This window comes from Diabrotica virgifera, chromosome 3 (assembly GCF_917563875.1).
Source record: "Diabrotica virgifera virgifera chromosome 3, PGI_DIABVI_V3a".
Taxonomy (NCBI): Eukaryota; Metazoa; Arthropoda; class Insecta; order Coleoptera; family Chrysomelidae; genus Diabrotica; species Diabrotica virgifera.
The window spans coordinates 82,236,524-82,263,837 of NC_065445.1; the positions used below are offsets into that span (position 1 = coordinate 82,236,524).

The 27,314-nt window shown below is 32.3% G+C and overlaps 1 protein-coding gene across 34 annotated transcripts in view; it reads right to left on the reverse strand.

Moving 5' to 3' along the window:
- The window catches only part of LOC114336038 (longitudinals lacking protein, isoforms H/M/V), a 630,205-nt gene that overhangs the window by 266,241 nt on the left and 336,650 nt on the right, over window positions 1-27,314 (reverse strand). Inside the window, exons 5-7 of one of the 34 annotated variants that reach the window (XR_007697054.1) lie at window positions 17,888-20,209; window positions 17,732-17,801; window positions 1,778-1,822 (exon numbers count right to left, since the gene is read on the reverse strand). The exons of 30 other annotated variants lie outside the window; for them this stretch is intronic. Coding sequence is in view for 3 of the 4 variants with exons in the window: in XM_050646581.1 (XP_050502538.1) it covers window positions 1,566-1,822 (257 nt within the window). In the remaining variant the exon portion in view is untranslated. Of the gene's footprint in view, window positions 1-1,550; window positions 1,823-17,731; window positions 17,802-17,887; window positions 20,210-23,698; window positions 24,264-25,848; window positions 26,196-27,314 lie in introns of those variants that run through there. 3 more of the 34 variants (XM_050646581.1, XM_050646605.1, XM_050646609.1) reach the window with 3 other exon arrangements.

Genomic DNA, 27,314 nt, shown 5'->3' on the forward strand with positions numbered 1-27,314 from the left:
ATGTCGGTTTTTGGATTTACTAGTGATTTACTATGGAATCACTAACATGAGAATTTTACTGTCATCATTGCATGTGGTTGTTTTTTTAAAGACAAATCACATGCTATGATTTTTCTGACGGATATTTTTGAGTTATTGTTTCTAGTTATTTCTAGTAAAGTTGAATTCATGTACTATCTTCCATTAAAGTCGTGCCAGGAAAGCCACTCTTAAATATTGACAATATCATTTGAAAGTCGTCTACTTTAAAATGTATAATATATGTATGTCTGATTATACATATATTATATACAAACATATACATAATATTATCAGATTAAATTAAATTATTAGAAGAATTTTTTTTACCCAAGCAAGATAAACAAAATTTGTTTAATTTATTTTTATTTTGTATTTCGATAACGAAATCCTAAGTGGAAGTCGAAACGTAAATAAAATCATTTTTCAACTTAAAATAAACACATAACATGTAACACACACTGGACAAATGACAAACAGATTAAAATTAAATGCCGGTACTACGTCTACGTCAGGTACATATCGAAGATGGAGGTACAATATGAACTGCGATGCATAAGTTAAGGATATAGAACATTATGCTCATTTGCATAGTTGATTTTTTCGTGAACAGATTAACGGATTCAGCTAATTTTTTTTGAAAAATATTCCGATTCGGATTTTTTGCACAATCTTACTCAAAAAGGACCCTTTTTAACAAATTTGCATGTTGCCAGGACCAACAGTGGGCCAAAATTGTTTTAAACGTTTTTTTTGTTTTTTTTTCCTAAATTTTTTTGCATGGAACAAAGTTTTTTTAGGTTTTTTAGATCATTCCAAACAGAAAAGGTCTTTAGTGACTTTTCTCTAAAGTTAATAGTTTTTGACATTAAGCGATTAAAAATTGAAAAATTGCGAAATCGGCCATTTTTAACCCTCAAAAACTATGTGAAAAACTGAAAATTTGAATGTTGCCAAGGTAGGTAGATATTCTTTAAACATCGATCGATGAAATCCCGAAGAGGTTTTTACAATACAATATTCAAAACTACTTTGTTTTTTAGTTGCTAATCAAGCGTGCGCGACACTATTTTCCACCGTTGCATGTGTATACAGTATGGTGCAAATGAAAGGAATAAATTCGTTATTTCGTAAACCGGCGACTTTAAGGAAAAATCCCGAAGCAGGCCGATTTTTATTTTTAAGTTATGATATTGTGGCATATCTGGTATACAGTGACGTTATCCATCTGGGCATGATGACGTAATCGATGATTTTTTTAAATGAGAATAGGGGTCGTGTGCCAGCTCATTTGAAAGGTTCTCCAATTCTCTATTCAGTAATATAAACATTTACTTAACTATTTATACAGGGTCTCCAAAAAATTTTTATTAAATTAAATTATTTAACAAAAAAAAAAGAATATATGTAATTTATTTTATTTTATAGCTGTTCACGAAAAAATTAACTATGAAAATGAGCATAATTTTGATGAAATTATGCTTACTTAACCTATGAAGCTGTTATTAGGGTTTATACTGTAACTAAAAGAGGAAGTTCTATAGCATTTATTCTCTTTGTTTTAAATATATCTGTTTCACAAACGGATCTACAATTTTCTTAAAACATTGTTCAAGGATACCCCTATTACAGGCTCGGTTCACACCAATATGATGAGTTATATACTCCTTTCGCCTAAAAGGTTTGTTGCAGGTGATGCAGACAAAAATGGGTTTTTCGCCGCAGTCCCTCGAGAGATGAACATTCAGAGAATTTTTGGTTTTGTACTTTTTAAAACATTGATGACAAGTCAGAAAGTCAGAATCTGGAAATAAAAAATGTATAAATATTAGGGCGCGTCCATAGTATACGCTGCTTTTCGATTCAGACAGCCAGCGTCAAATCCGTGTGCGAATTATCATTCGTATTTAGTTGTCAGTACGCTAGTGCACTTTGGATAGGCCTAATTAAATACGAAGGATTTAGCTACACCGACTCGGCAACCAGCGTGCACTATGAACGCGCCCTAAGGGACGTCACAGTTTCTAACCAAGTCATTTTGATACTACTCAATTGATTATGCTTACCTGGAATAATCGCATATTATATAAATTCTTTTTACTGCAAAAGCAAGATTACGTAGGTCAAAATTTCTGACGTCATAGCACTGCCAAATTATTAGAATGTGACTTCATCATCGCCACGTTTATATCATTACTTGTAAGATATTTTCTTTGTTTTTGTTTACTGTACAAATAATATCTCTAATTCTTTATTCTAATTAATGATGTCAATCGGTTTTTATTTCTTGCCGAAATATATTAATAATACGCCGAAATATTTGTAATGTTAATTAACGTAAATAAACATCAAATTTAAAAATTTATTATTAATAATATAAATTTTATGAAACAATGCTTTAAGTTAATTACTTCAGAAAATATAAATTCTATTTAAATATATTAGACCATCGTACGCTACTGATGTGACAGTTCTGTGTTGCTACATTTTTACTTCAATTCGTACACAATTTGATTCAAAATATAGCTTTAAAACACTGTACTGTTTTTAATATAGCTTAATTTAAAAACTTTTGTAATTATTGTTGTGTACCTATACTATTATTGTGTTTGTATTGAGAAACATAATATGCCAAATCAAAATGCTTCTTTAATAGATTATTTTGAACAAGAACGAAATAATGGGATTCCCTTTTACCATTAACTGCAGAGAAGTAAGTTAAAGAATTTAGGTTACTTAGATTAGGTTTATTAGAAATTAAAAAAAATATTAAATAATCTATTTTAATAATTATACCTACACTATGATAATATTGTTGTTAATAAATATATTTCGGCAAGTAATGAAAACCAATTGACATCATTAATTAGAATAAATAATTAAAGATATTATTTTTATAGTAAACAAAAAAAAAGAAAAATATCTCTGAAAAGTAATGACATAAACGTGGCCATGATGAAAAGTCACATTCTAATGTTTTGACAGTGTTCTTACGTCAGAAATTTTAACCTAAAAGCACAGAATAACTAACCATATTATGTGGTTAGATATTCTGTGCTAAAAGTAACCATGCTTTTGTAGTAAAAAGACTACATATACCCGTACCAGCTATCAAAGAGACTCATTAATACTCAGGTCAACGGCTACTGTTCGAGATGTGGCATTACATAAACAAGGGATCATTTCATAAAATAGGTAGATCCCTTGTTTATGGAATTCCTCATCTCGAATAATAGCATTCCTTTGAGCTGAATATTATTGAGTCTTGAATTTAAGACAATTTTATAACTTAGTACATTAAAACTCAAAATTTTATTTGGAAATAATCATTTACAATTTATGCATTTAGTTAGATGTTTACAAGTTTAGTCAGGAATCGTTTTGAGAACAAAAAGTTGGCAGTTACAGAAACAGAAAACGAAGACACATGTTAAACATATACAAAATAGTTCTGCGTACATTGTCATTACATGATTTCATTTGCCCTACTTGTGCGTTACTTTTTTAAAAGAAGTAGGCATTTACTTCGTAAATAAAACTAAAGGTTGATTCAGACCAACAGTCACGATACAATCAGATCACAGTCAAATCGCCGGCCGTCAAGTCAAGGGACAATTCATTGTCATCACACAATCCGGACAGATCACCATCAGTCTACGTCACAATAAGGTCGATCAAGATTATTGAGTCTTTAGTATTGCAACAAGTGAACTCCATTATTTGCGATAGAACGAACCATGTAATGACAATATGTGAATGGCAGTTATGTCTTTTATAGGAGTAAAATCTACAATTTTCATATTATATTATTGAAATGCTTATTTCAATCAGACAGGTATTTATTTTTGAAAGCTGTTTGGTATAAAGAGACATTCAATTTTGTCCTCCATTGTTAACAAAAGCGATAAAACAAGAGACAAAGATTATGGTACAACAACTGAAAACAAGCTGCTGACTGACTGTGTCATATTCACCCCCCGACAGTCCAAGTCACGATCAAGTCACAGTCTTGATTGCTGGCAGAGCGATCGGACGGACAGTGCCTATACCGCGACTGCGACTGTACCATGCCCGTGCGTGGGAATTACTTCACTGGGAAACCACAAAAGCGATATTTACTGTACCGTATCTGACTGTGACTTGACTGTTGGTCTGAATAAATCATAAAACTAGTCCACTACACCGAATTCAAAGCATTAAATTATTTGTAGGCATTTTGAACTAATTGACTAGTATAGAGAAAACTTATTATGTATTACTTTTTCTATGTTAAGTTGTAACGTTATAAACGTCATTCTTTCTATATCTTTGTTATTTTATTTTCAAATAATTATTTTATTCTATTTTCTTTAATAATTCATTAATTTCTTAACTTATTTTATAGTTTTATTGGTTTCCCGTTAAAAACTTGTTTGGCGCCCTCTATTTCATATATATAGGTAATTCTCTTTATATTCTAACATCTGATTATATCAAATCTTTTACCTTCTATGCTCTAAACACGTTCAATGTCAATGTCAACCCCACTGTGTCTATGTCATTATATCTACTTCCAATATGGTAGCAGTCTGATCTCTGACTATAAAACCAAGGTTTCATGGATATTTTATTTTATTTTCAGCAGACCATAATCTCTTGGGGTGAGTAGTTTACGACATATTCCATTTTTTTAGGTAAGTTATTCCTTAGGTAAGTTTTTTGATCATGTTTTCATGTTTAACCTCAAATCTCCAAGCCACACGTGTTTGTTCGATATTTTATAATTCATATGCATGTAGAAATAAAATAAATAATTTAAATATTACTTCATTCCATTTAATTTATTCTTGCCTTTCTGCTACTTTTCGATTACTTCTTGAAAAAGGCAAGGCATGTCCTCTCCTCAATCGCCGGCGATACAATCACGAGGACAACATGTCCAACATAATAATATGTAGTTGCAGCAGACAATAACCAACAAACTAGAACTGCAGGGACCTGAGGCCGACCTTCTAGTAGGGAGCATCCATAAACTACGTCGTTGAAAAGGGGGACTTTGCTTATTACGACGGTATAGGACAGGGGAAAGGGGGCTATAAGTGCACATCCGACGTCGCTTGAAGTTCCCGAATATAAAAAGTATACCCTATTTTAGAATGAAAAAGAATTTGTATATTACTTTTATCGCATACTTTTCATTTCGTTTTTATCACTCACAGCCTTAATAATATTGCCAGCAGTTTTATACAGAATAACAAACAATAAAACATTGTCCTATATCTTTAAACAAATGCTTCTTTTCAGAACAACGTCTGGAAGCAATAAGTATTAAACTGTTCATTTATTTACTGAATACTCTGTGTGAAAAAAATCTAAAAGAATGAATAGAAATAAAATATTCTATTCTATTTAGTTACTACATTGTATCTATTTATACTTAAAATGGCATTGAAATTAAAATAAAATAAGTATCAAGATTTATATCATGCAGTTAAGAAAGCATAGGAACTCCAATAAAAGTGTTTATTAAAGTCTTTTAAAGCGTAAAGTATTTAAATAAAGCTAGTTATTCGTTGTACAGTGAACTGAGAGAGTACGCGGATATTAATGAGCTACATAGTAATACTGATTTGGATACATTCGTAAATAAACTTTGAGGGCTAACTTTTAAAAATCTAGGAATAACATGGAATTTAAAAAAAAATCACTAAAAAGAGGGGTCATGAGTTGCAATTGCGACGTCGGTATGAGGGGGGCAACTGCAAACGACGCTTTACGACGGAAGGGGGGAGGGTATTAAAAACTCCAAAATTTTTACGACGTAGTTTATGGATGTTCCCTAAGGCCCAGGTCGACTAGTCAACATAGGCTGTACTATTTGACATCAAAAAGCTGAACAGAAAAAGCCATAAGTATAATCCAAATTGTTAGCTTTCGGCAAGAATTTGAATATATATTATTGAATCCAATATATCATATTTTCTTTATATTTTTAATAAAAATAAACTGATAAGTTAACTTTTCCTTGCCTCCATCTAAATTTTCAGCATTCATATATTTTTGATTAAGACAAGGCGTAGGTACTCACAACCTGAGAGACTGAGCTAAAGCTGGCATAAACGATAACTATCATAGTAGTCCAGGAACCGAAGCTTTTCACCTCGCAATCTTTACAGAATGGATCGATTTGCTTGAAAATTTGAGAATAAGTAGTGGATAGTCCAAGGATCAAAGTCTATATGATGCCGAAACCCGCTTTTAACATGGGGGTAGTTGCCACCCCATCTTGGGGGTGGACATTTTTTATTATATTTTGACCGCAAAAGTTGATAAAAACATTTATTCTAAGCAAAAATGCTCTATACATTTTTTTGATAAAATTCATAGTTTTCGATTTATTCACTATCGAAAGTGTTAGTTTTATATCGAAAAAATCAATGTTTTCGATCATTTACGATTCACTCAATTTTTGCCGTAGAAAAAATGTTTTTAAACAAAGTTCTTGGGAACTAAATAACCTACAATATCGTATTTAAACATTTTTTCGTATCTCTAATGCTAATCTTTCTAGTCTGAAGAAATGGCATTCTTTACCAAACTACAAAAATTCGTTATTCGCTTTTAACTCTATTTTTTAAAAACTAATCATTCTAAGCCAGTCAAACTTCTAGAATTTATTAATAATACATAAATAAAGAAGAATGAATAAGGCCAATTACTAAAAGCACTGCTAACTTACATTATTATGCTTCCAATTGGATTTCTCCTTTTTTTTTTTCAAAAAAAATATTTTGATTTTTTAACCGTAACTTTTTATTTTTTATCTTAGAAAGTTTGGTAAAAAAGAATTTTGTAGGTTTTTACAAGATGTACAAGCCTATTAATATTAAATCTTTTTAAAATCCTCAGTCGCAAAAAGAGGTGACTTTGAAAGGGTTGGTAAAGGTGGTTTTTGCATGTTATTACAAGTTTTAATTGTGAATAGCTCACTCAATTGTTACCGCAGAAAAAATTTTTGCAAACCAGGTTCTTGGAAATTAAATAGGCTACATTTTCATATTCAAACATTTTTTCGTATCTCTGATGCTAATCTTTTTATTCTGAAGAAAAGGCCATTTTTTCCAAACTACAAAAATTCGTAATTCGCTTTAACTCCATTTTTTTAAAAACTAATCATTCTAAGCCGGTCAAACTTCTAGAACCTATTAACAATACATAAATAAAGAAGACCAAATAAGGCAAACGTTTAATTTTAATTAGGGTGGTAATTAAGGGGTCGCTTTCGATCACTTTTTCGCTGAAAAAAATAGGGACTGACATTCTTTTCATTATAAGTCATAAGTCACTTAATTTTTGAGCTTGAAACTTTTTTTATTTCTAGATAGATATGTTTAAGTACTTTAAATTAGTTTTAACAAGTTATCATCGAAAAATGGATAGTTTTCCCGTGTTTTGACTTTGAAACTACAATATTTAGCATTTGACGAAGAAGAGCTAACGTAACGTATAAAAAAGTATAGCTCGATTACTATTGGTCTTAAAGAAAATTAAAAAAAAAAACTGTTTTGTTTATTTGTTCAAAAGGTACAATTTTGTTAAGCAAAGTTGTTTTGATAAAACGATACCTTTTTGAGTTATGAGCAGAAAACTGATAAAAACATTGATTTTTTCGATATAAAACTAACACTTTCGATGGCGAATAAATCGAAAACTATTAATTTTATCAAAAAAATGTATAGAACGTTTTTTACTTAGAATGAATGATTTTATCAACTTTTGCGGTCAAAATATAATAAAAAATTTCCACCCCTGAGATAAGGTGGCAACCACCCCCTAGTAAAAGCGCCTTTCGGGATAATATAGATTTTGATCCTTGGACTATCCACTACTTATTCTCAAATTTTTAAGCAAATCGATCCATTCTGTAAAAATTGCGAGGTTTTGTCCTATTTTAAGCTTCATTACTTGAACTATAGTTAATTGAAATATTATTTTATAATAGTGCTCCAATTCTCTGTGGTAGTTTATCGTTACATGAACAGCACCCAACGCCTTTACAAGTGAGACGCTATTCGTAACAAAGTGATTTAATTTAAGAAATAATTTGTTAAATAAAATACCAGAAGAAAATATGTTCAGACCTATAGTGATTTAATTTATTACTGTTGTTAGCCTTCAGTTTAAAATAGTTTTTAAATATTTCAATTAGAGAAAAATGAACTTCATTTAACAAGGCCATACAATATTGGCCAATGGCCATACAAGGCAATTTATTGTATACCATACAATATAGCGAGTCTACTGCATCTGGTGCCGTTTCTCACATCCTAATTTCCAGCATTTTATCTCGAAGCTCGCTTCTTCAGTTTATAAATCTCTGGCGGTCATTGCATCTTCGACGTGTTCTCTTAAGGATCGACTTGGTCTACCTCGTTTTCTTCTAGAGAGCGGAGTCCATTTTTCGTTTTTGGACTATCTTTTATACCAGTTTAGTATTTTGGCTTTAATTATGTCTATTCTCTCATACCTTCGTTCCTCCCCCTTTTCAAGTTTAATGAGCCAACAACATCGTTTCCAATGATTTAATTCCATGGCCTTAACTTTTTGATTCATTTCTTTGATTCATTTCTTTGATTCATTTCTCAGAGTTCGACGCGATACAACTAAATACTTTCTATTATCGTTTTATATATTCTTCTTTTATTTTCATTTTGTTATTTTATTATTCCACAATAGTCTGTGTAGCTGTCTAGCGACTGATCTTGCTTGGCCAATACTGGCCAATACCTACCAATTTATTTCTTTGTTACTTACTACTTTTGATGTTATTTGGACTCACAAATATTTGAAGGTTTCAGTTGATTCTATAGTTCAGGTTTCAATTTGTAGGCTTCCTGATTTTTCTCCTTTAAGTACTCGGTTTTTTGTATATTAATTGTGGGGCCATACATGGGCCCCTTTTTCTTCCAGTTTTCTAAGCATATAGTCTATATCACTCGTCTTCAATATTCGATCATAGTCTATACGTGGATCGTGTAAAATCTCTCGTCTTCGATTGGGATGTCCATAATATTGCAGCAGTTCCTTCTCCACACTGAGAGTGCCCGATTCAGATATATTTTGAAGAGTGTAGGTACTAGAAGTACAGCAGCCTTGCTTTAGACCTTTCTTCGGTACCCCGTCAAAATAGCCCCGTCAAAAAAGCTCCGACAAAATAGCCCCGACATATTATCCCGCACACAAAATAGCTCCGACAAAATAGCCTGCAGACAAAATAGCCGCGGAATAATAGCCCGCCGACAAAATAGCCCCGACAAAATAGCCCCGACAAAATAGCCCCGACAAAATAGCCCCGACCAAATAGCCCCGACAAAAAAGCTCCCTCCAGAATTCATCATGAAATAATCCCTTAAAAATACATTTTTTCGGAAATGGTAATTATCCTCTATTCACATCTTAACTAAATCTTAACCACATTAAATAAAAATGGTCTTTTCAGAGAACTCGAGTCCTGTCTTCTCTGCCTCTTGGAAGTTTGAACATTTAATTTAAGCGAAAATCAATGTTTATTTGTGATATAAACATTTTTTTCTGTTTTCGGGCAACAGTAAAATGCATTTTAAATTAAATAAAATACATACATTCTTCTTTTTTTGTCAAATAATTTAAATTAAAAAAGTTTTTTGGCACCTTGTATAAAGAATTATTTAATTGTTTATATTACTAAATAGAGAATTAAATAACCATTCAAATGAGCTAGCACACGACCCCTATTCTCATTAAAAAAAATCATCGATTACGTCATCACGCCCAGATGGATGACGTCACTAGTATGACATATATAACAGAATATCGTAATTTAAAAATAAAAATCGATCTATTTCAGGATTTTTCCTTAGTAGCGGGTTTACGAAATAACGAATTTATTCCTTCAATTTGCACCATACTGTACGTCTGAATGGCCGATATGAATGAGTCAGATGAATTTAAATTATTAGAAGAATTTTTTTACTGAGCAACAACATTTTTGTTTAATTTATTAATATATTATATTTTGACAACGACGTCCGAAGTGGAAGTCGAAACGTTAATAAAATAATTTTTTTTAAGCAAATTGTGGTTTATTTCCCAATTAGAATAGTAATTTAAAATAAATGGTACTCCGTTAAAAGGTAAAACTTTTTATTGGAAGTGTTTTCTAAGAGGCTGTTTTAGACGGGGCTATTTTAGCCGAGGCTGTTTTGACCGGGGCTATTTTGTGTGCGATCTATTTTGTCGGGGCTATTTTGTTTGCGGGCTATTTTGTCGAGGCTATTTTGTCGAGGCTATTTTGTGTCCGGGCTATTTTGACGGGGCTTTTTTGAAGGGGCTGTTTTGACCGGGCTATTTTGACGGGCCACGCCTTTCTTCTTTTTACGGAGCCTCATCCTTAAGAACGTTGGCCATTACATTTAGACCCTTACTAACAGGAATTTATTTAGGTAATTTTGTTTATACCAGATACCACAAAATAAAAATAATCTTTTAAAATAATTTACTTACTTACTTACTTAGTCCTAAGCCTTTCTACCTTTAGGTGTAAGGCTTAAAATAATTTAAATTTTAATTAATTTAACTATAACTATTCAGCTATGGACCTAACGTCTCCACAGCTAGTTTGACACTAAATAAGATTCATCGTCAGCATGAAAAAAAAAATAAATCTCAAAATAATTAGCTAGAGACAGTTAAACTGGCAACTATACTAACGATTTACAATCAAATTTTGGAAAATATTAAAACAAAAATTATGAAATATTAATTACCAATTTGCTTGGAATATCATTGTAAGCTATTTCCTTATTTTCCAAAAATAGTACCCAGGCTCGGTAAAAGCCAAATATTGGGTAAAAAGATAAACGTGTAAAATAGACTAGAGGCATCAGACATAAATGTTTGGAAGATAGCGTTAAAAAGGGTACCTCCCGTTAAGATTATATCTGATTAAAAAGTAGACCCAAATTTTAATCCGCCCCCCCAACCCATCAGCCTTCCCTCTACCACCAAAGAACATTTCTTTTTACTTTTTTATGTAATTTCAAAATAAAAAATTTCAAAAAATCCACACACATAGTTTTACAAAAGATGTTTTTTTTTTATATACCCGCAGGTTGAGTTTACCTGACCTTAAAATGCATTTTTTTAGAAAAAAAACATTTACTTAACTTTTTTTGAAGATGACTGCTGGTCTCTATTTTGTGTATTCTATCAAAAACTGTATTTCTAATTTTTTCCAGATTTTTTCGTAACGTGTGCCGCCTTCAACAATCCAAAAACTGAGTTATTTAGGGCATTTAAAAATGGGAGAATTATGTTCAAACCCCCCCAAGAACCATGTAAGGATTTTAAAGGGTTTTTGCGAGTAATTACGGGGTTAATCATATTTTTTTGAGACTGATGCAACTTAAATAATTTTTTTCATTTTTTTTACGTTTTATGTGATTCAAGTGTGTAAAGTTTTTGATTGTGTAAACGTGATAAAGATGTGAAAAAATACAGAAACATTTAAAAACTAGGTTTTTTGCATAATATGAAGTTATTTCTCCACAGCTGGAAAATATAACATATTGTTTTTCAGTAACATACTTTGAAACGGGTCATTTAATTGCGCATATCGGTAAAAAAGTAGTAAAATCACCAAAAATACACGCAACGCAAAAGTCTAAGGATATTTTAATAATTTGACAATACCAATGACAGAAATTTCATGACCATATAAATTTGCTTGTACTATAATTGTTGATACAGACACTCACTTCTTATTAAAAAAAAAATGTAAAACTGATAGCAATACGTGTTTTAGAATGTTTTTTTATAAGGGACAAAAAAATCGACATTTTTATGTTTTGTTTATTTTTAATTTCAGTCACTTTATACCATTCTTGCTTAATAGGTAAGTTAAAGATATTGTCTTTTTACCATGCAACGACAACATTTAACGTTGAAAGAGATGAATAGAGCCGTGGGCCTCCTTCAAGCTGGTATGCGACAAACTCAAGTTGCTGACCAGCTGGGTGTCTCCCAAAGCGTCGTAAGTCGTTTGTGGCGTCGGTTTAGAGACACTGGGAGTCCAGCCGAGCAACATCCAGGGCGTGGTCGCTCTACAACCGTCGCTCAAGACCGATATTTAATTTTAAATGCCAGAAGGCTGCCAAAAGTCACAGCACCCGAGCTGGTTAATGAATTACAGCTTGCACATAATGTAACAATTAGCCGCAGTACTGTGAGGAATCGTCTCCATGAAGCCAATCTTCGTATTCGGCGACCACTGAGATGTCCACATCTATCTAGAGGCAATCGCGCTGCAAGATTAACCTGGTGTCAAGAGTTTCAGAATTGGACTGACAATGACTGGACCACAGTTTTGTTTAGTGACGAGTCTAGATATGGATTTCATCCAGATTCTCGTCGGACAAGAGTTTGGAGACGACCCGGAAATGGAGAACGATTACGACATCTTCAAGAAGTGTATCCATACAGAGGTGGTACATTAATGGTATGGGGCGGAATCATGATTGACGGAAGAACTGACCTCATTTTCCCACGTGGCTTTCTCAGAAGTCAACAATATTTGGACACTATTCTTGAACCTGTTGTGCGCCCGTTTGCTGCTGCTGTTGGAGAAAATTTTTACTTTAGGCATGATAAAGCTCGACCACATGTTGCGCATATTGTAACAAACTGGTTGGATAACGAGGGTATTGATGTATTGCCGTGGCCAGCAAAATCACCGGACTTGAATCCCAGTGAGCATGTATGGGACATGCTCCAACGAAGAATTACTCCACATATGGGCAATATCTACAATGAGTTTCAATTAAAAGAGCTTCTGAGAGAACAACGGACACAACTACCTCAAGCAGACATTAACAATGTGATTCGGAGCATGAACAGTAGATGTAGAGCTGTGATAAACCAACGTGGTGGCCATACTTTATTTTAAGATTATATTTCGTATTTTTGACATTTTATGGTGGTATGTGAAACATGGGTGATTTGCAATATATTTTTTTTTCTCCAATTTTCTATTTTTTTTTGCAATTTATGGTTTTTGACATATTAAACAACACATTTTGTATTACTTTTTTTAAGTTGATTACAGATAAACAAAATACGTCTATTTATAAAAATATCCCTAGACTTTTGCGTTGTGTGTACTTAAAAAGGGGATTCAGATTGCGCTGAATCTTATTTTTTAATCACAGAGAACGTAAAAATATGAAAAAAATTGAGTTCTGAGAGTGATGTCCTTTTGTTTATCTTAAAGGGGGCACCCTTTTAAATCTAAAACTTGATTTCTAAATCTAAAATTTTAAATATAAAATTATTGTAAAGTTGAAACAAAATGAAGATTTTTTCCCATTGCGTTGTAGCGTTGGTCCTTAGAACTCCTCAAAAAAATTATAAAATTATAGAAAACAAACAACTATCAAATGCCTTACAAGCAGAAACTATAATTTTATAAAGATTACCTGATTTCTATATTTTAAAAATCATAAAGACCTACAGGTGAACCGAAATAGGAATAGACGTTTCACGCTAGCAAATTTCAAATTACGACAGAGAGCGTTCAAATAATCGACAACCGCTTAGCTGTTTATATGGATTGTTTTACTATAGGGCCTATAGTGATTCGCGAAAGTTTAGGAATTTTTGTGTAAAATCTCAATTTCGTAAAAATAAATAAATAAATATAAATAAAATAAAAATCACTCTGTGTTAAAATTCGCTTGATAAAAAATTCAAGAACGTGTGGCTAGTATGACCGGTAATTTGATAAATATTCTAATAAAAGATTAGTAAATAATCTGAGATTTCTGGATTGTATTTTCCGGAGTTTCTGTGTTTAGAATCAAAAATATTGCAAAGAAGAGCCGCGAAATGCAGCAGGAGGTATATCCGGTTTTGTCACTCCTAATAAAAGGCGGACAAAATCCTCAAAAATAAAATTACAAACAGCTGAACAGGGTCTGTTACGTCGGCAAATTATTAATTTTCATATAAGTGAAAAACAAGTGCGTACTGTAAATAAAATGCATAAGAGATTTGTTGAAAAATTTGTTTATAAAGGAGGCAAAGAAGTATGCATTTGCAAATTGGGAATCTCGGGTTTCGTTGGAAAAGAACAGAAAATAAGCGAAATTATGACGGAAAAAGATGATATAAGCCACCTACGATTACAGTATTTAAGACAGATTAAAGAGTTACAAACGAAAAGAGATTTATTGTGTTTACTGATAAAACGTAGTTACTTTCAAGCCATAGTCGCAGTAACAGCTAGACTGACGGAACAAACAGTGGACATAAAAAATCCGTCTCGAAGGACCAACGTTTAATAAATTTGGGTGCAGGAAACGAAGCAAGTTTTGTGGGTGGATCTTAGGCGGCGTTCATACTCGGGCGATAGCCGATAAGCGACATTTTATCGCCACGATATATTGCTAGCAAGGTTCAAAGAGAACGGACGATAAATCGCCGCGACAATGCGATGATGATGGAAGCACAATTCATTTCAGTTCAAATTATGAGCTCAAATGAGGAAGACGTTGTAGTAGCTTAGGTTTAGGTGTAGAATGAGAAGAAAAGGAAAATACTGGGTACATCCTTATAATCTGATCAAGGCGCATCATAGCTCAGTTGTTGTTTCCAGAGAGCTGTATCAACAAGAATTATTAAAGTTTAAAAACCTGTATCTTTTATTTCTGATGCAATTTCCCTTCATACAGTGCTCGCCACATCTGTCTTACTGTAGGCAGGAAGGGAATAGTTCCAGATGCTCTGCCCAGCTTTCACTAAATTAATGAAAAGAATCACCGAACAAACTGTCTTTTTTTATTCCCGTATTTGAAATATCGTATTATAAAACAAATCGCGAGGGCGACCGACATGTAGACCAGGTAGCATCTGTAAAAATATTAGTACATTTGGACGTTGAGAGGTGACTCAAATTTTTTTGCAGAAATTGCTTGAAAATTAATCAAATAATAATATTTGAGTTATCCTCCCTCTCAAAAAGGTCCGGAACATTGTTTAAATAATCAAAATGTCAAAAAATTAAGGAACAATTCGATTTTTTTCTTGGTTTTTTGATTATAACTTTAAAAGTATTAATTTCCGAGAAAAGTTGTACTAACATAAAAGTTGCGTAATTAAATTTCCTACAATATACAATTGATTAAAAATTTAAAAAATAGTCACCCTTGTTGCAAAATAGCAATAATTGTGAAAAAAAAAACATATAAAAATAAGTATTCGCATTTTACGTTTTTCAACCATTTATGCTAGACTTAGGACCTTCATATTTCACCCTGAAAAACTTTATAATACAGTAAAACAATACTGTAAATTTCATTAAGATCGGTTTAATAGATTTTGCAATCCAGCTTTCGTAAAAAAATTCATTTTTTCAAAATGTTACAGGACTGAAAATAAAGCAGATAGCAAGTTGAAAATTTTTTGCGTATAAAAGTGTACTGTACCTTTCATTTGCAATTTTGCAAAATTAAAATCGATTAACACCAGGGCGTCAGGAATATTTTTAAATAAACATTAATTATTGGTGCTACGCGCAGGACAGCGGATAGTTTGCTCTGATTAGGCATTCCAATGACCTTTGATAACGATTGATACATTTTAATTTTTATTACATTTCGATATAAATAAATAAATTTGTTTATTGCAAAATAAAAACACATACTCTATCCTTTGAAATAACACTTTTATTAGTAAAAACTTTCTTTGTTCATATATTTTAACTTAGAGAATAAAAGTTTATTATTTTTAAACATATGCAATTGTTTAAACAATATTTCACAAACAATAATAAAATTAGTTTGATTTTTGTGGAATTAAAATATTAAAATACAACAAAATATAGAGTAAGAAAATAATATATTAGATAAAGATTGGAAGACATTTTGGTGGAAATCAACTTGTGTGAATCGAACACCGCTGTCCTGCGCGTAGCACCAAAAATTATTGTTTATTTCAAAAATTTTCTGACGCCGTGGTAATTAATCGATTTTAATTTTGAAAATTGCAAATGAAAGGTACAGTACACTTCTATAAGCAAAAAAAATTCAACTTGCTATCTGCTTTATTTTCAGTCCTGTAACATTTTGAAAAAATGAATTTTTTTTGCGAAAGCTGGATTTCAAAATTTATTTTGCAAAATCTATTAAACCGATCTTAATGAAATTTACAGTATTGTTTTACTGTATCATAAAGTTTTTCTGGGTGAAATATGAAGGTCCTAAGTGTAGCATAAATGGTTGAAAAACGTAAAATGCGAATACTTGTTTTTGTATGGTATTTTTCGCAATTATTGCTATTTTGCAACTAGGGTGACTATTTTTTAAATTTTTAACCAATTCTGTATTGTAGGAAATTTAATTACGCAACTTTTATGTCAGTACAACTTTTCTCGAAAATGAATACTTTTAAAGTTATAATCAAAAAACGAAGAAAAAAATCGAATTTTTCCTTCAATTTTTGACATTTTGATTATTTAAATAATGTTCCGGACCTTTTTGAGAGGGAGGATAACTCAAATATTATTATTTGATTTATTTTCAAGCAATTTCTGCAAAAAAATTTGAGTCCCCTCTCAACGTCCATCTCAAAACAGATGCGCCCTGGACTAATGTAGCACTTCGAACGATATATCACTTACGATATTGTGCAATCGCGCGAAAGTAAATCTTTTTTATCATCTCTATTTAGATTTTAAGTATTTGTTTGTTCGTATCGCCTATCGCATATCGCTCACGATATATCACTTATCTTTTATCTCCCGAGTATGAACGTCGCCTTATGTGAGATGGAAGGGTAGCACTAAAAAATTATGTTGGAACACGAAATATAGATTTAACTTTTAATTCTATTCAGAAATTATCGGATGAGTTCTTCGAAATATTTTCCGTAGATTGGAAAACAATGGGAGACTCCAGAGAAACAAGTGGAAATTACTTAAGATGATCTAATGTCAAAGGAGCCAGTATTTGATGCTGTCATAGAATCATGTATTATTAATTATGTATAGTCGAAAAGTCTGATAGCGAAGATATATTCTCAGACTCAGACACAGGCAACACCGATTAGGAATTTATTCAATTTTGCTTGTTTAGATTATTTCTACAGCAGGTATAATGAACTATTTAGATGGGAAATAAGCCACAATTAAATTGAAAAAAATAATTTTATTAACATTTCAACAACATGCTTGTTTAATTTAGTGTTAATTTGTATTTTGACAACGACACCCGATTTAGGCGTCGAAACGTTAATAAAATGATTTTTTTTTTTCAATTTAATTGTGGCTTAATTCCCATCTAAATAGTTAATTATAAAAATGCCACAAGGAAATAGCTTCAGAACAACATTAGGTATAGTGAATTTATACTAACCGAACATTGTTAAATAGCCATTTAAAATTTAAAAAAATTACATGGAACTCGTTATAAATAATCATTTATATATACTTGCCATCAAGTTATTTTTGAAAACCTTAATCCTAATCATATTAAAAAGTAATTTTTATTTGAATTGTGTCTTTAAGTTTCGAGATGTAAACATAATGAATAGTAGGTACAATAATTAAAGGAACAATAGATTAAAATTTACTAATTTCTAACAAAGTACTGTACTCAAAGAATGTTCCACAAAAAATGTTTTAAATTAAAAAGTTCAGTCTTACAAAAGGACGTGTTTCGGCTCAACACGAGCCATCATCAGCTAATAATACAGGAACACAACATAGAACTGACCTACAATATAATATAATAAAAATTAGATATGAAAAATGAAAAATTCAACATGTGGTGACAACGCCCACCTCATTCAAGAAACTTACCCAACAGCAAGGCTCAGGCCCGGCGCAAATTGAACCTAAGCGAGACACCACCTGCACCGGCTAACTGCGTAGACAGTTTTGCGCATCCTACTATCAGTGCATTCGTTCGCAGGTCTCGCTTGGGAACATTCAGTGTTACCAGATCTCCTGTTTTAGCAGGAGATCTACTGTTTTCATACTTCTTCTCCTGTTCTCCTGTTTTCAATCTCAAATCTTCTGTTATATTTTCCACTAGAATATGGTATGTTGGTATTAAATTTGAGAGACTATCTAGCGTTATCAGACAACAAGTTTAAACATTTGTGAAACCTGTATTTAAACTTTTTTCGTGGAGACAGTCCATCACTGGTTTCTGACCGATTCGCGTGCGCAGTTCCGTTTTCAAGCGCTTGAAAACGGAACTGCGCATGCGAATCAGTCAGAAACTAGTCATGGACTGTCTTGCTTCACTTCTATTAATTACTGCTTAATTAATTAAATAATTAATTACTTAATTATTGGCCTTGAAAAATAGCCATAAGATAGTTATTTTGTTCAATTTAACTACATTTTATTGTTTTATTTGAAATTATTAAAATCTCCTGTTTTCTCCTGTTTTTTATGTCCTATTCTACTGTTACGAGAAATTTTCATCTGGCAACAGTGGAAACATTTGTCATCGGCGTACAGTTTTCTTGGGCGGTGGGACGCGTGACTCACCGCCAGATGTTTATTTTTACTTGTTTTTGTTTGCGAGATGGACGTATCTGAAATGAATACGGATGGTTCCTAAGTACAATTTATTATGATAAATAAAAATATTAACATAGTGAACACCCCGAGTGAAAACTGCGTTGTTTTTGTCATTAAATTCTGAAACTTTTGGTATACTAAATAAGCTGCGATACGAAATTAATAATCAAAGTAATGCCTTTACAAAACCTCATTATTAGAAAAATAAGGTGAAAAATAATTCATGTTACTTAAAACCGTGATTGATAAAAATATCGTATTACCCTAAAATTCAACTTGTCGGCATATTACATTTTTGTTATTACATATGCATTTTTGTTTATGCTTAAAAATTAAAAACGAAATTTTTATGACCGATCAGTAGCGGAGGGATTATGAATTATGACCTTCAGTAATTGTAAATGATTGCGATCCTGCAGTAATTGTAAATGATTGTGATCCGAGCAGTACATTGAGGAATATGAGATATGACCCAGTAGTAGGGGAGAGATTATTTTAAATACATATGTAGGTATTATGTGCAGAAATAAAATACTCAGTGTAAGATATCTTTTTAGGCACCCGCTTATGATAAAATTCGATGTTTTAGAAAGTCATACCGCTACGACTACTAGGGACGTGTTAAGATATTTTTAAAACGTTATTAGTTACAAGTACGGAAATGCCGATTTTAAGTTGCCTACTCAATTCAGTACGAGGATCAGATACATCAGTATTTTGTAATTAGTATTTGTACTCAGTACCACTGAGAACCGGTATCAAAAGTAACCGTTACAGGTCCGCACTGATTTTGCCCGTCTCTATTCGCCACGTCGATAGCCAACGGTTGGGTTGGGTTGTGTTCAATATGCGGCGCGCTAGAAAAATAAATGCACGGGTCACCCGTTCCGCCGGCGCAGGTTGCGTCTCGCTTAGGTTCAATTTGCGCCGGGCCTTATTAGCTGATGGTTGCTCGAGTTGGGCCGAAACGCGTCCTTTTGCAAGACTGAACTTTTTATTAAAACATTTTTTGTGGTACATTCTTAGAGTCTAGTAGGTACTTTGTTACCTCTAGACCACATTTGTGAATTATGAATACTTCTCTTCATGTCATTAATTTCTACCTGTGCCGCAAACTTAACCACACCATTCAAATGACTTTGTAATAAGCTTAAGATTAATGTTTCTAAAATAACTTGATGGCAAGTATACACAACATTTAAAATGAAATCTCAGTAAATATTTGTAAGATCCGTGGCAACTCTGTAATTTAAGCCACAAATGAATTCTGCATCCCTTCTCTGGTTTGCGCACAGCTCACGTCTATTCCTATATCGGTCGGAGTGTAATCAATAGATGTTTGTTTTGGAGGTAAAAGTGAACAACATTAACTTAAAATCTGTAAATCAATATCTTTAAACATGCCATGTTTGTTTGTCAAATGTCTTTTTAAGTGTTCGTTTCTTTTAAAGCTGAAGCCACAGACGACACAAACAAATTTTTTAGCTTTGCCGCAATCACGGCTTCGATGTACGTAGAGAGAGTGAGAACCATTGTAGAACTTGAAGCATTGTGGGCACTGCATCTTTTCTTCGTCTTTCAACTTTCGAGCTAAAATAAAAAAAATTTGTAACAAAATGCATTCTTTATTTAATCTGTTATTACCAAACAACATATCTATTCACCTTCACACTTTGTCTAACTAGGAACTCAAGTCGTTTACTCACAAATAATTAATAATCAAAATGATTGGTCTTTAGAAATCATCACAATTGACACGAATTATAGAGAGCGCGTCTAAAGTTTCCCGCCCTTATTTTTTAATAAAAAATAAAATATTAAAACAAATTAATAACGTAACTCTATACTTTATAGCAGTGGCGGCCGGTCAGGGCCGGCAGGGTCGGCAGTGCCGACCCACACATTGATATAGATAGATTTTTTTAATCTTTGTATCTGTGAAGTAAAAAAATCTGTCAGATAATACAGACTAAATTTTATTCATGGTTTTTAAAAGGATTTGATCAATCCGAGCGTTAAGTGATCCCTGCGCATAACAGACTTCTCAAAAAATGAATGATCCGAGCCATTCATCTGACTTTTCGGCTAGCCGTACCTAACTCATCCGTAGCACTCCGTAGCTTGACGATTTACGCGTACATCTCAACGAAATAACAAGTCGATGAGCAAGCGAACATACATTCTCTCCGTAGGCAGGTACGGCATATTTAAATCTTCCGGTCGGTGTTTCCATTTGGCATCGCCAGATTGCATCAGCAGAAATTGTCAAAAATAATCACGCCGTTTTACGTCGTTTAATTGATATTGTAATTTTTTAAGTTAGGAATTATCACTTAGACATGATGGATCGAAGCATTTGTTAAAAATCAAAGTAATTATAGAGAAAATAATGAAATTGTTTTAGAAATATTTACTTTCTGATTCAAAGTGTATTCGTAATACAGAATGAACTAATACATATACCTAATCAAATAGTTACATTTTGAATAACTTTATTGAATCTATGAGATTTAGAAAACCATTTACTTTTCGCTGGAAGTAGATGATACTTCTGATTATCATGTCATTCACAATTATCAATTATTGTTGTTCGATACGCGTTACGTGGTAATATTTATGAGAGGTTCTTAGGTTTTAGAGACGTGAGTAAAAGCAATAAGGCAGAATATATTTTTGGTGTTTTAAAGAACAGATTCAAATTTTTTGATATCAAAAATAAATTGGTAGGGCAAACTGGGGCAATCTTATGACGGCGTTGCTGTGATGTGTGGTGAATTGAATGGTCTCCAGTCAAAAGTTAAAACTACATATTGCATCACAAGCTTTATTTACTCACTATTATGCGCATATAATGAATTTAGTTTTGCATGATACGTGTAAAAAAATAAAGAATATCGTCTTTTCTTGCCAGTTTAGCTCACCTAAACGGATTACTGCTTTAGAACAAATTTGTTTCGAAAAAAAGCGAACAGTTTGTCAGACGCGATGAAATTTTAAATCTCGATTAGTTTTATCTAAGCAGATTATCTCTGGTAGTTTTAGTATCTGTAGCAGATTTTCGTGAACAGCTTTTGGAAGTTTTTGATTTTATTATCGAAGGCGACGATTTTGAAATTGGCGATACCTCGATCCGTGAAGCAATCGGTTTGAGAACTTTATTAAATAATTACTCTTTTAATATTCTTTTTAAATATTTTTAAGACAGAGTTTGCCCAAGATATTCATTATTGTTCAAAATCAGTCAACTGACATTATTTATTCAAAAAATAGAATACGAAAGCTGGTGCAAAATCTCAGAGATTTTCGTAATGATAGTAGTTTCCAATATATACGCAGTGACATTTTGGATTCGCTTGGTATTTCCGAACCATCCCAAAAAAGACAACAACATGATACATCTCTCGAAAAACGAGTGGGTATATCTTGAAATTTTGGATACCTACTAATATATGCAAATAGATACTCGTTTTTCGAATTTTGAAGATTTGCAAATTTTTGGCCTCTTTGACGATTCAAAATTTAAAAGTTACCTTCGCCAAAGAATTTCTAAGATATTTATTATAACAAGTTAGGTACTTAAAAATTATGCCGATCCAAATATTTTCAGAAAGTGGGGTAAGTTACAAAATATGTATGTATAATTCTATGTAGTAAGTACTGCAATTCATTATAACAAACTGTTAATCAATTTTCTTATCACCACTACCACCAATTTCTGCCTCAAATAAACGGGATTTATCTTGTCTCAAAAGAATCAACACGTATTGTCGAAACACCATGAAACAAGAGAGAATGTCAATCAAGTACATCAAATAAAAAAACAAAAAACCACAAAATCTCCTATGATGATTTAAGCCTTTTAGTTTGATGGTATACCTATATGAGGAGACAAAAAACCTTGCCGACCCTGTCTCCAAGGCCACGAGCCGCCACTACTTTATAGTTAGTTATACTCTATACTTTAATATATTAATTACAATTTCAATATCAGTCTCATAATGAGCTTCATTATGATACAGATTTTTAACCAATAGAATCGCCAGATGACGTCCTGTATTGAAGATGTCCCATGCGCAATGATCAATGTGACGTCAATGTCATGTACGGGCCGAAAAAATTGATTTTTATTTTGTTATATATTTTTTTAAATAAATGTAGCAACAACTACAAAATTACGGTATTTAGGTACAGGGAATGTTACATAAAAAATAATCAGTATTTATTAAGGACTTTTAAAACACAAAAATATATAGGGTGGCTCATTTAAAATTAGAAAGGTCATTATATTTCCAGAAAAACAAGATCTGACAACACTGCAAATACCACCATAATATCGGCCGTATCACACCCGATACACCCTTACTCACTAAAAAATAGAACAATCGTGCATGCTGTTTCCGATATAGTTGAGGCGTCCCATACATAAAATTCACTCTGTATAATACAGTGGAACCTCGATAACTCGGATTAATCGGGACCGCGGCCGATCCGGGTTAGCCGGAGAATATGGTAAAAATTCGTAAAATACGGTATACTTACAGATAAACTCCGTTATAATTGAAATAACATGAAATATATATGCACAGTACACATCTAAATTACTAACAACACGTAAACACAAACCTAATCAAACTGAAGCGAACAATACAAGACTGTACTACACACAATACAGTCACAATCGCAGCGATATTATGTTATTTAAGAACAGTGGACATAAGACCATTGTTTAAAAAATAATTTTTTAAATAGTCTTTTTAGTCTTTTTTAAATAATGCTAAGACAGTTTGAAATAAATACTTAAAGGAAACAGGTGCCTGTTGTTTCGGATAATCCGAGAGACAATGAATATCGCTCTGCCGCCGTGTGGCATGAGTCATTTTTACTATCGCATAGTTCAAATTACACAAATACACATTATCTCTCAAATATTATATTACGTACATTTTTATTGTTGAAATGTTTGTGTGATGAAAATCGGCCCGAGTTAGCCGGACTTCCGGGTTATCGGGGGCCGACTTATCGGGGTTCCACTGTATATTAATATTATTATGTAGGTAATGCTGGGAATTAACTACTATGACAAGTTTGGAAATACTTTATTGACTTTTCGATTTCCAGCTTGGAAATCGTTTTCAAAGTACATTTTCAAAATCATTTCGTGTAGATGACGATATCTTCCTCTCTAAACTTGAAATCTATAACCCCAGAAACAGACAAACCACTCTGCAGCACTACTATGTGGAGCCACAAAGTAGCTTCTGTGTAAATTAAACGTGCCTTCCAGCCACTGTCTCCGATCGTCGCTGCTAGTAGCGTCCATTGCAAAATCATTGGCGCTACAAAATCGCCTGTCTAAGCTACTTTGTGGCGCCACAGAGTAGCGCTGCAGAGTGGCTCGTCTGTTTCCGCGGTTTAGGCGGTATTTAAAAATTTTAAGGCGGTGTTTGTTAAGTTTTTGACATGTTTTCACCATGAACCCGTCTTACGTGTGCCTTGATATTAAACCGTCTATGTGATCTATATCTGCAATATTCGTATGGACAACTCAATTTTGGTGTTTTACCACATTCGTACTTTGTGTGATGTATTTGGTCTTTTCTGTTTTTGTAAGACTTGCAACAATTTGTACATACATATTCTTTATCTAAAATTAAAATAGATAAGAGCGAGGCCCCATTCAGCTCATTTTACTTCAAATCAGGGCCGAGGCACTACACAATTTTCGGGCCCCTAAATATAATTTAGCAATAATTATAATAACTTTTTCAAATGTATTAATTATTTAATAGAAATATAGTTGCACCAGAAATTAAAATTTTTATTAACAATAAATAAAATTATTAAAGTTATGTAATTGATCGATATGTGAAATATGGGATGTAGAGTCTATAATAAGAGAAAAGTATTTTGCCACTTTTACTTCTTCTATTATAACATTTTGAACTTTGTTTTCCCAGTACCACAATAAATTCGTTACATATAGATGATGAGAGGTAGTTGAAGTTTCCACTGCCAACGTCATTATATTTTTGTAAGTGACATAAACAAAAAGTTTCTTTTGAATGAAATATTTGAAATTAAAAATCACACTAAATTTTCTCTTTTTTTTTCATCCCTGTAACCTATTAAAATAAACATAGAAATTTTCGGGGACTTTCTGCCCTCAGTAATAATGTAATCTTTCATTGTGCGTTTAAATTTTTCAAAAATAATTATTAGTTTTCTCAGGATTCGAAAAAAATGAATACATTTAAATATCATTGGACCAAGATTTTGCGACAACCCCCAATGGAGTCATCATTTTCTTTGATTGCAACTGCAACCCGTCCTTCATCCCAAATCCCATAGTTTATTTTCACTATCACTATCACACAGTCACCACAGATTAATCGGCAACAGGATGGGAGGATGAACTTCCTTTTTTCGCACTCTATTGTGCGGTGTAAAAAATTATAATATTGCGACTTTTTGTGCTTTTTGTAATTTTTGCTTTTTTCGTTTTTCACTGCCACTTAAATGTTTGTAACTCATGATAATAACGAAACGATTAGTTAAGAAATATAAATGTTTAAAGAAATTTAATAAAACGACTAATGATTAACCAATAGGTTAGTTGAACTTACGAAGCACAGGACTGAAAATTAATATGTACAATCAAGCAAGACCTTATTTTTGCAGAAATCGGCATCAAACTAAATATTAAATTTAAAAGTGCATTTTGAGTAAATATTATGCGTAGTATTTTTATACTTAAAGATAATAGCGAAGATGCCTCATGTTAATCCTTTGGAGTGGTGTCTAACAATTTTATTTATTATTATTGATGCGGACAAAGCAATCTACCTACTACTGTTATTGTAGTTTAAGAAAATAACTCTTATTGTTATCATTTCATGTTCGTAAAATGAAAGGATTTTGAAAATTTAATTTGTTATTGCAATAAAATTTTTTAAATGCGGGTTCGAGGCAGGTGCCTCACGGGCCTAGTGGTAAAATAGGCCCTGAGTCCCATTATTGCGTTGCGCTGCGACGTCGCAACGGAACAACGCATCGGGACGAGGCCCCATCAGTGCGTTGCGCTGCATCGCGTCGATCAGTTGCGATGTTTCATTATACAATAAAAGCCAACAAATAAAAAATTAATCTACAGTATACTCTTAGTATACTGTATATTAATAGTATGCTAAAAGTATACTTTTTTTTTTAACTTTTTCAAATTAACTACTAAGCACTATTGAAAATAATTTATTGACGTTTCGACTTCCAGCCTGGAAATCGTTTTCAAAGTACATTTTCAACATAATTTCATGTAGATGACGAAATCTTCTTCCTTAAACTTGAGATTTATAATATTAAAATTTTTAAGGCGGCATTTGCTGGGTTTTTCAAATTTCTCCACCATGAACACGTTTTACATGGGTCTTGATATTAAACATTCTATGAGATTTATAACTGCAAAATGGACAACTCAATCTCGGTGTTTTACCACATTCGTGATTTGTGTGATGTAATAGGTTTCGTCTGTATTTGTATGACTTATTACACAACAAAAAATTTGGACATACATATTCTTTATCTAAAATTAAAATACATAATAAAATAAAAGCCAGCAAATAAAAAATTTTGTAGCCTTAGGCTTTCTTAACATTTTGTTTTTAGATTCATTCGCCTATGTTCGATAATAAAAGAGATATGGTGAAAAAATGAAGTATGCTATTTGATCTTGAGCATTCCAAATCTCGAAAGCTACTACTTCTACCTCTTGTATGGTTCTAGAGGTGGCAAACGCTGTCGTAGTTTTTTGCTAATTATATTCCACAAATGTTAAGTATTCCCAATATAAGGAGCCGATGGCATGGTAGATAAATACTTCGCTATGTAAGGTTACTGCTTAAATACACTCATTGCGGGTTAGACCAGGGCGCATCTGTAAAAATATTAGTACATTTGGATATATTTTTTTGCAACAAAGGCTTGGAAATAACTCATATGAAATGAATGGAAAAATGAAGGAAACATTCGATTTTTTCTTGGTTTTTTTATTATAACTTTAAAAGTATTCATTTCCGAGAAATGTTGCACTGACATAAAAGTTGCGTAATTAAATTTCCTACAATACAGAATTAGTTATAAATTTTAAAAACTGTCACCCTTCTTGCAAAATAGCAATAATTGCAAAAAAAAACATAAAAACCAGTATTAGCATTTTACGTTTTTCAACCATTTGTGCTACACATAGGACCTTAATATTTTACCCAGAAAAATTTTATGATATAATAAAACAACACTGTAAATTTTATTAAGATCGGTTTAACAGATTTTGCAAAATAAATTTGGCAATCCAGCTTTCGCAAAAAAAATTCATTTTTTCAAAATGTTGCAGGACTGAAAATAAAGCAGACAGCAAGTTGAATTTTTTTTACATATAGAAGAATACTGTGCCTTTCATTTGCAATTTTGAACATTAAAATCGGTTAACTACTACTGCGTCAGAAATTTTTTTAAATAAACATTAATTTTTGGTGCTACGCGCAGGACAGCGGATACGTTTGCTCTGGTTGGGCATTCCAATGACCTTTGATAATGATTGATAAATTTTAATTTTTAGTACATTTTGGTAAAAACAAATGAATTTGTTTATTGCATTCCAATGACCTTTGATAATGATTGATAAATTTTAATTTTTAGTACATTT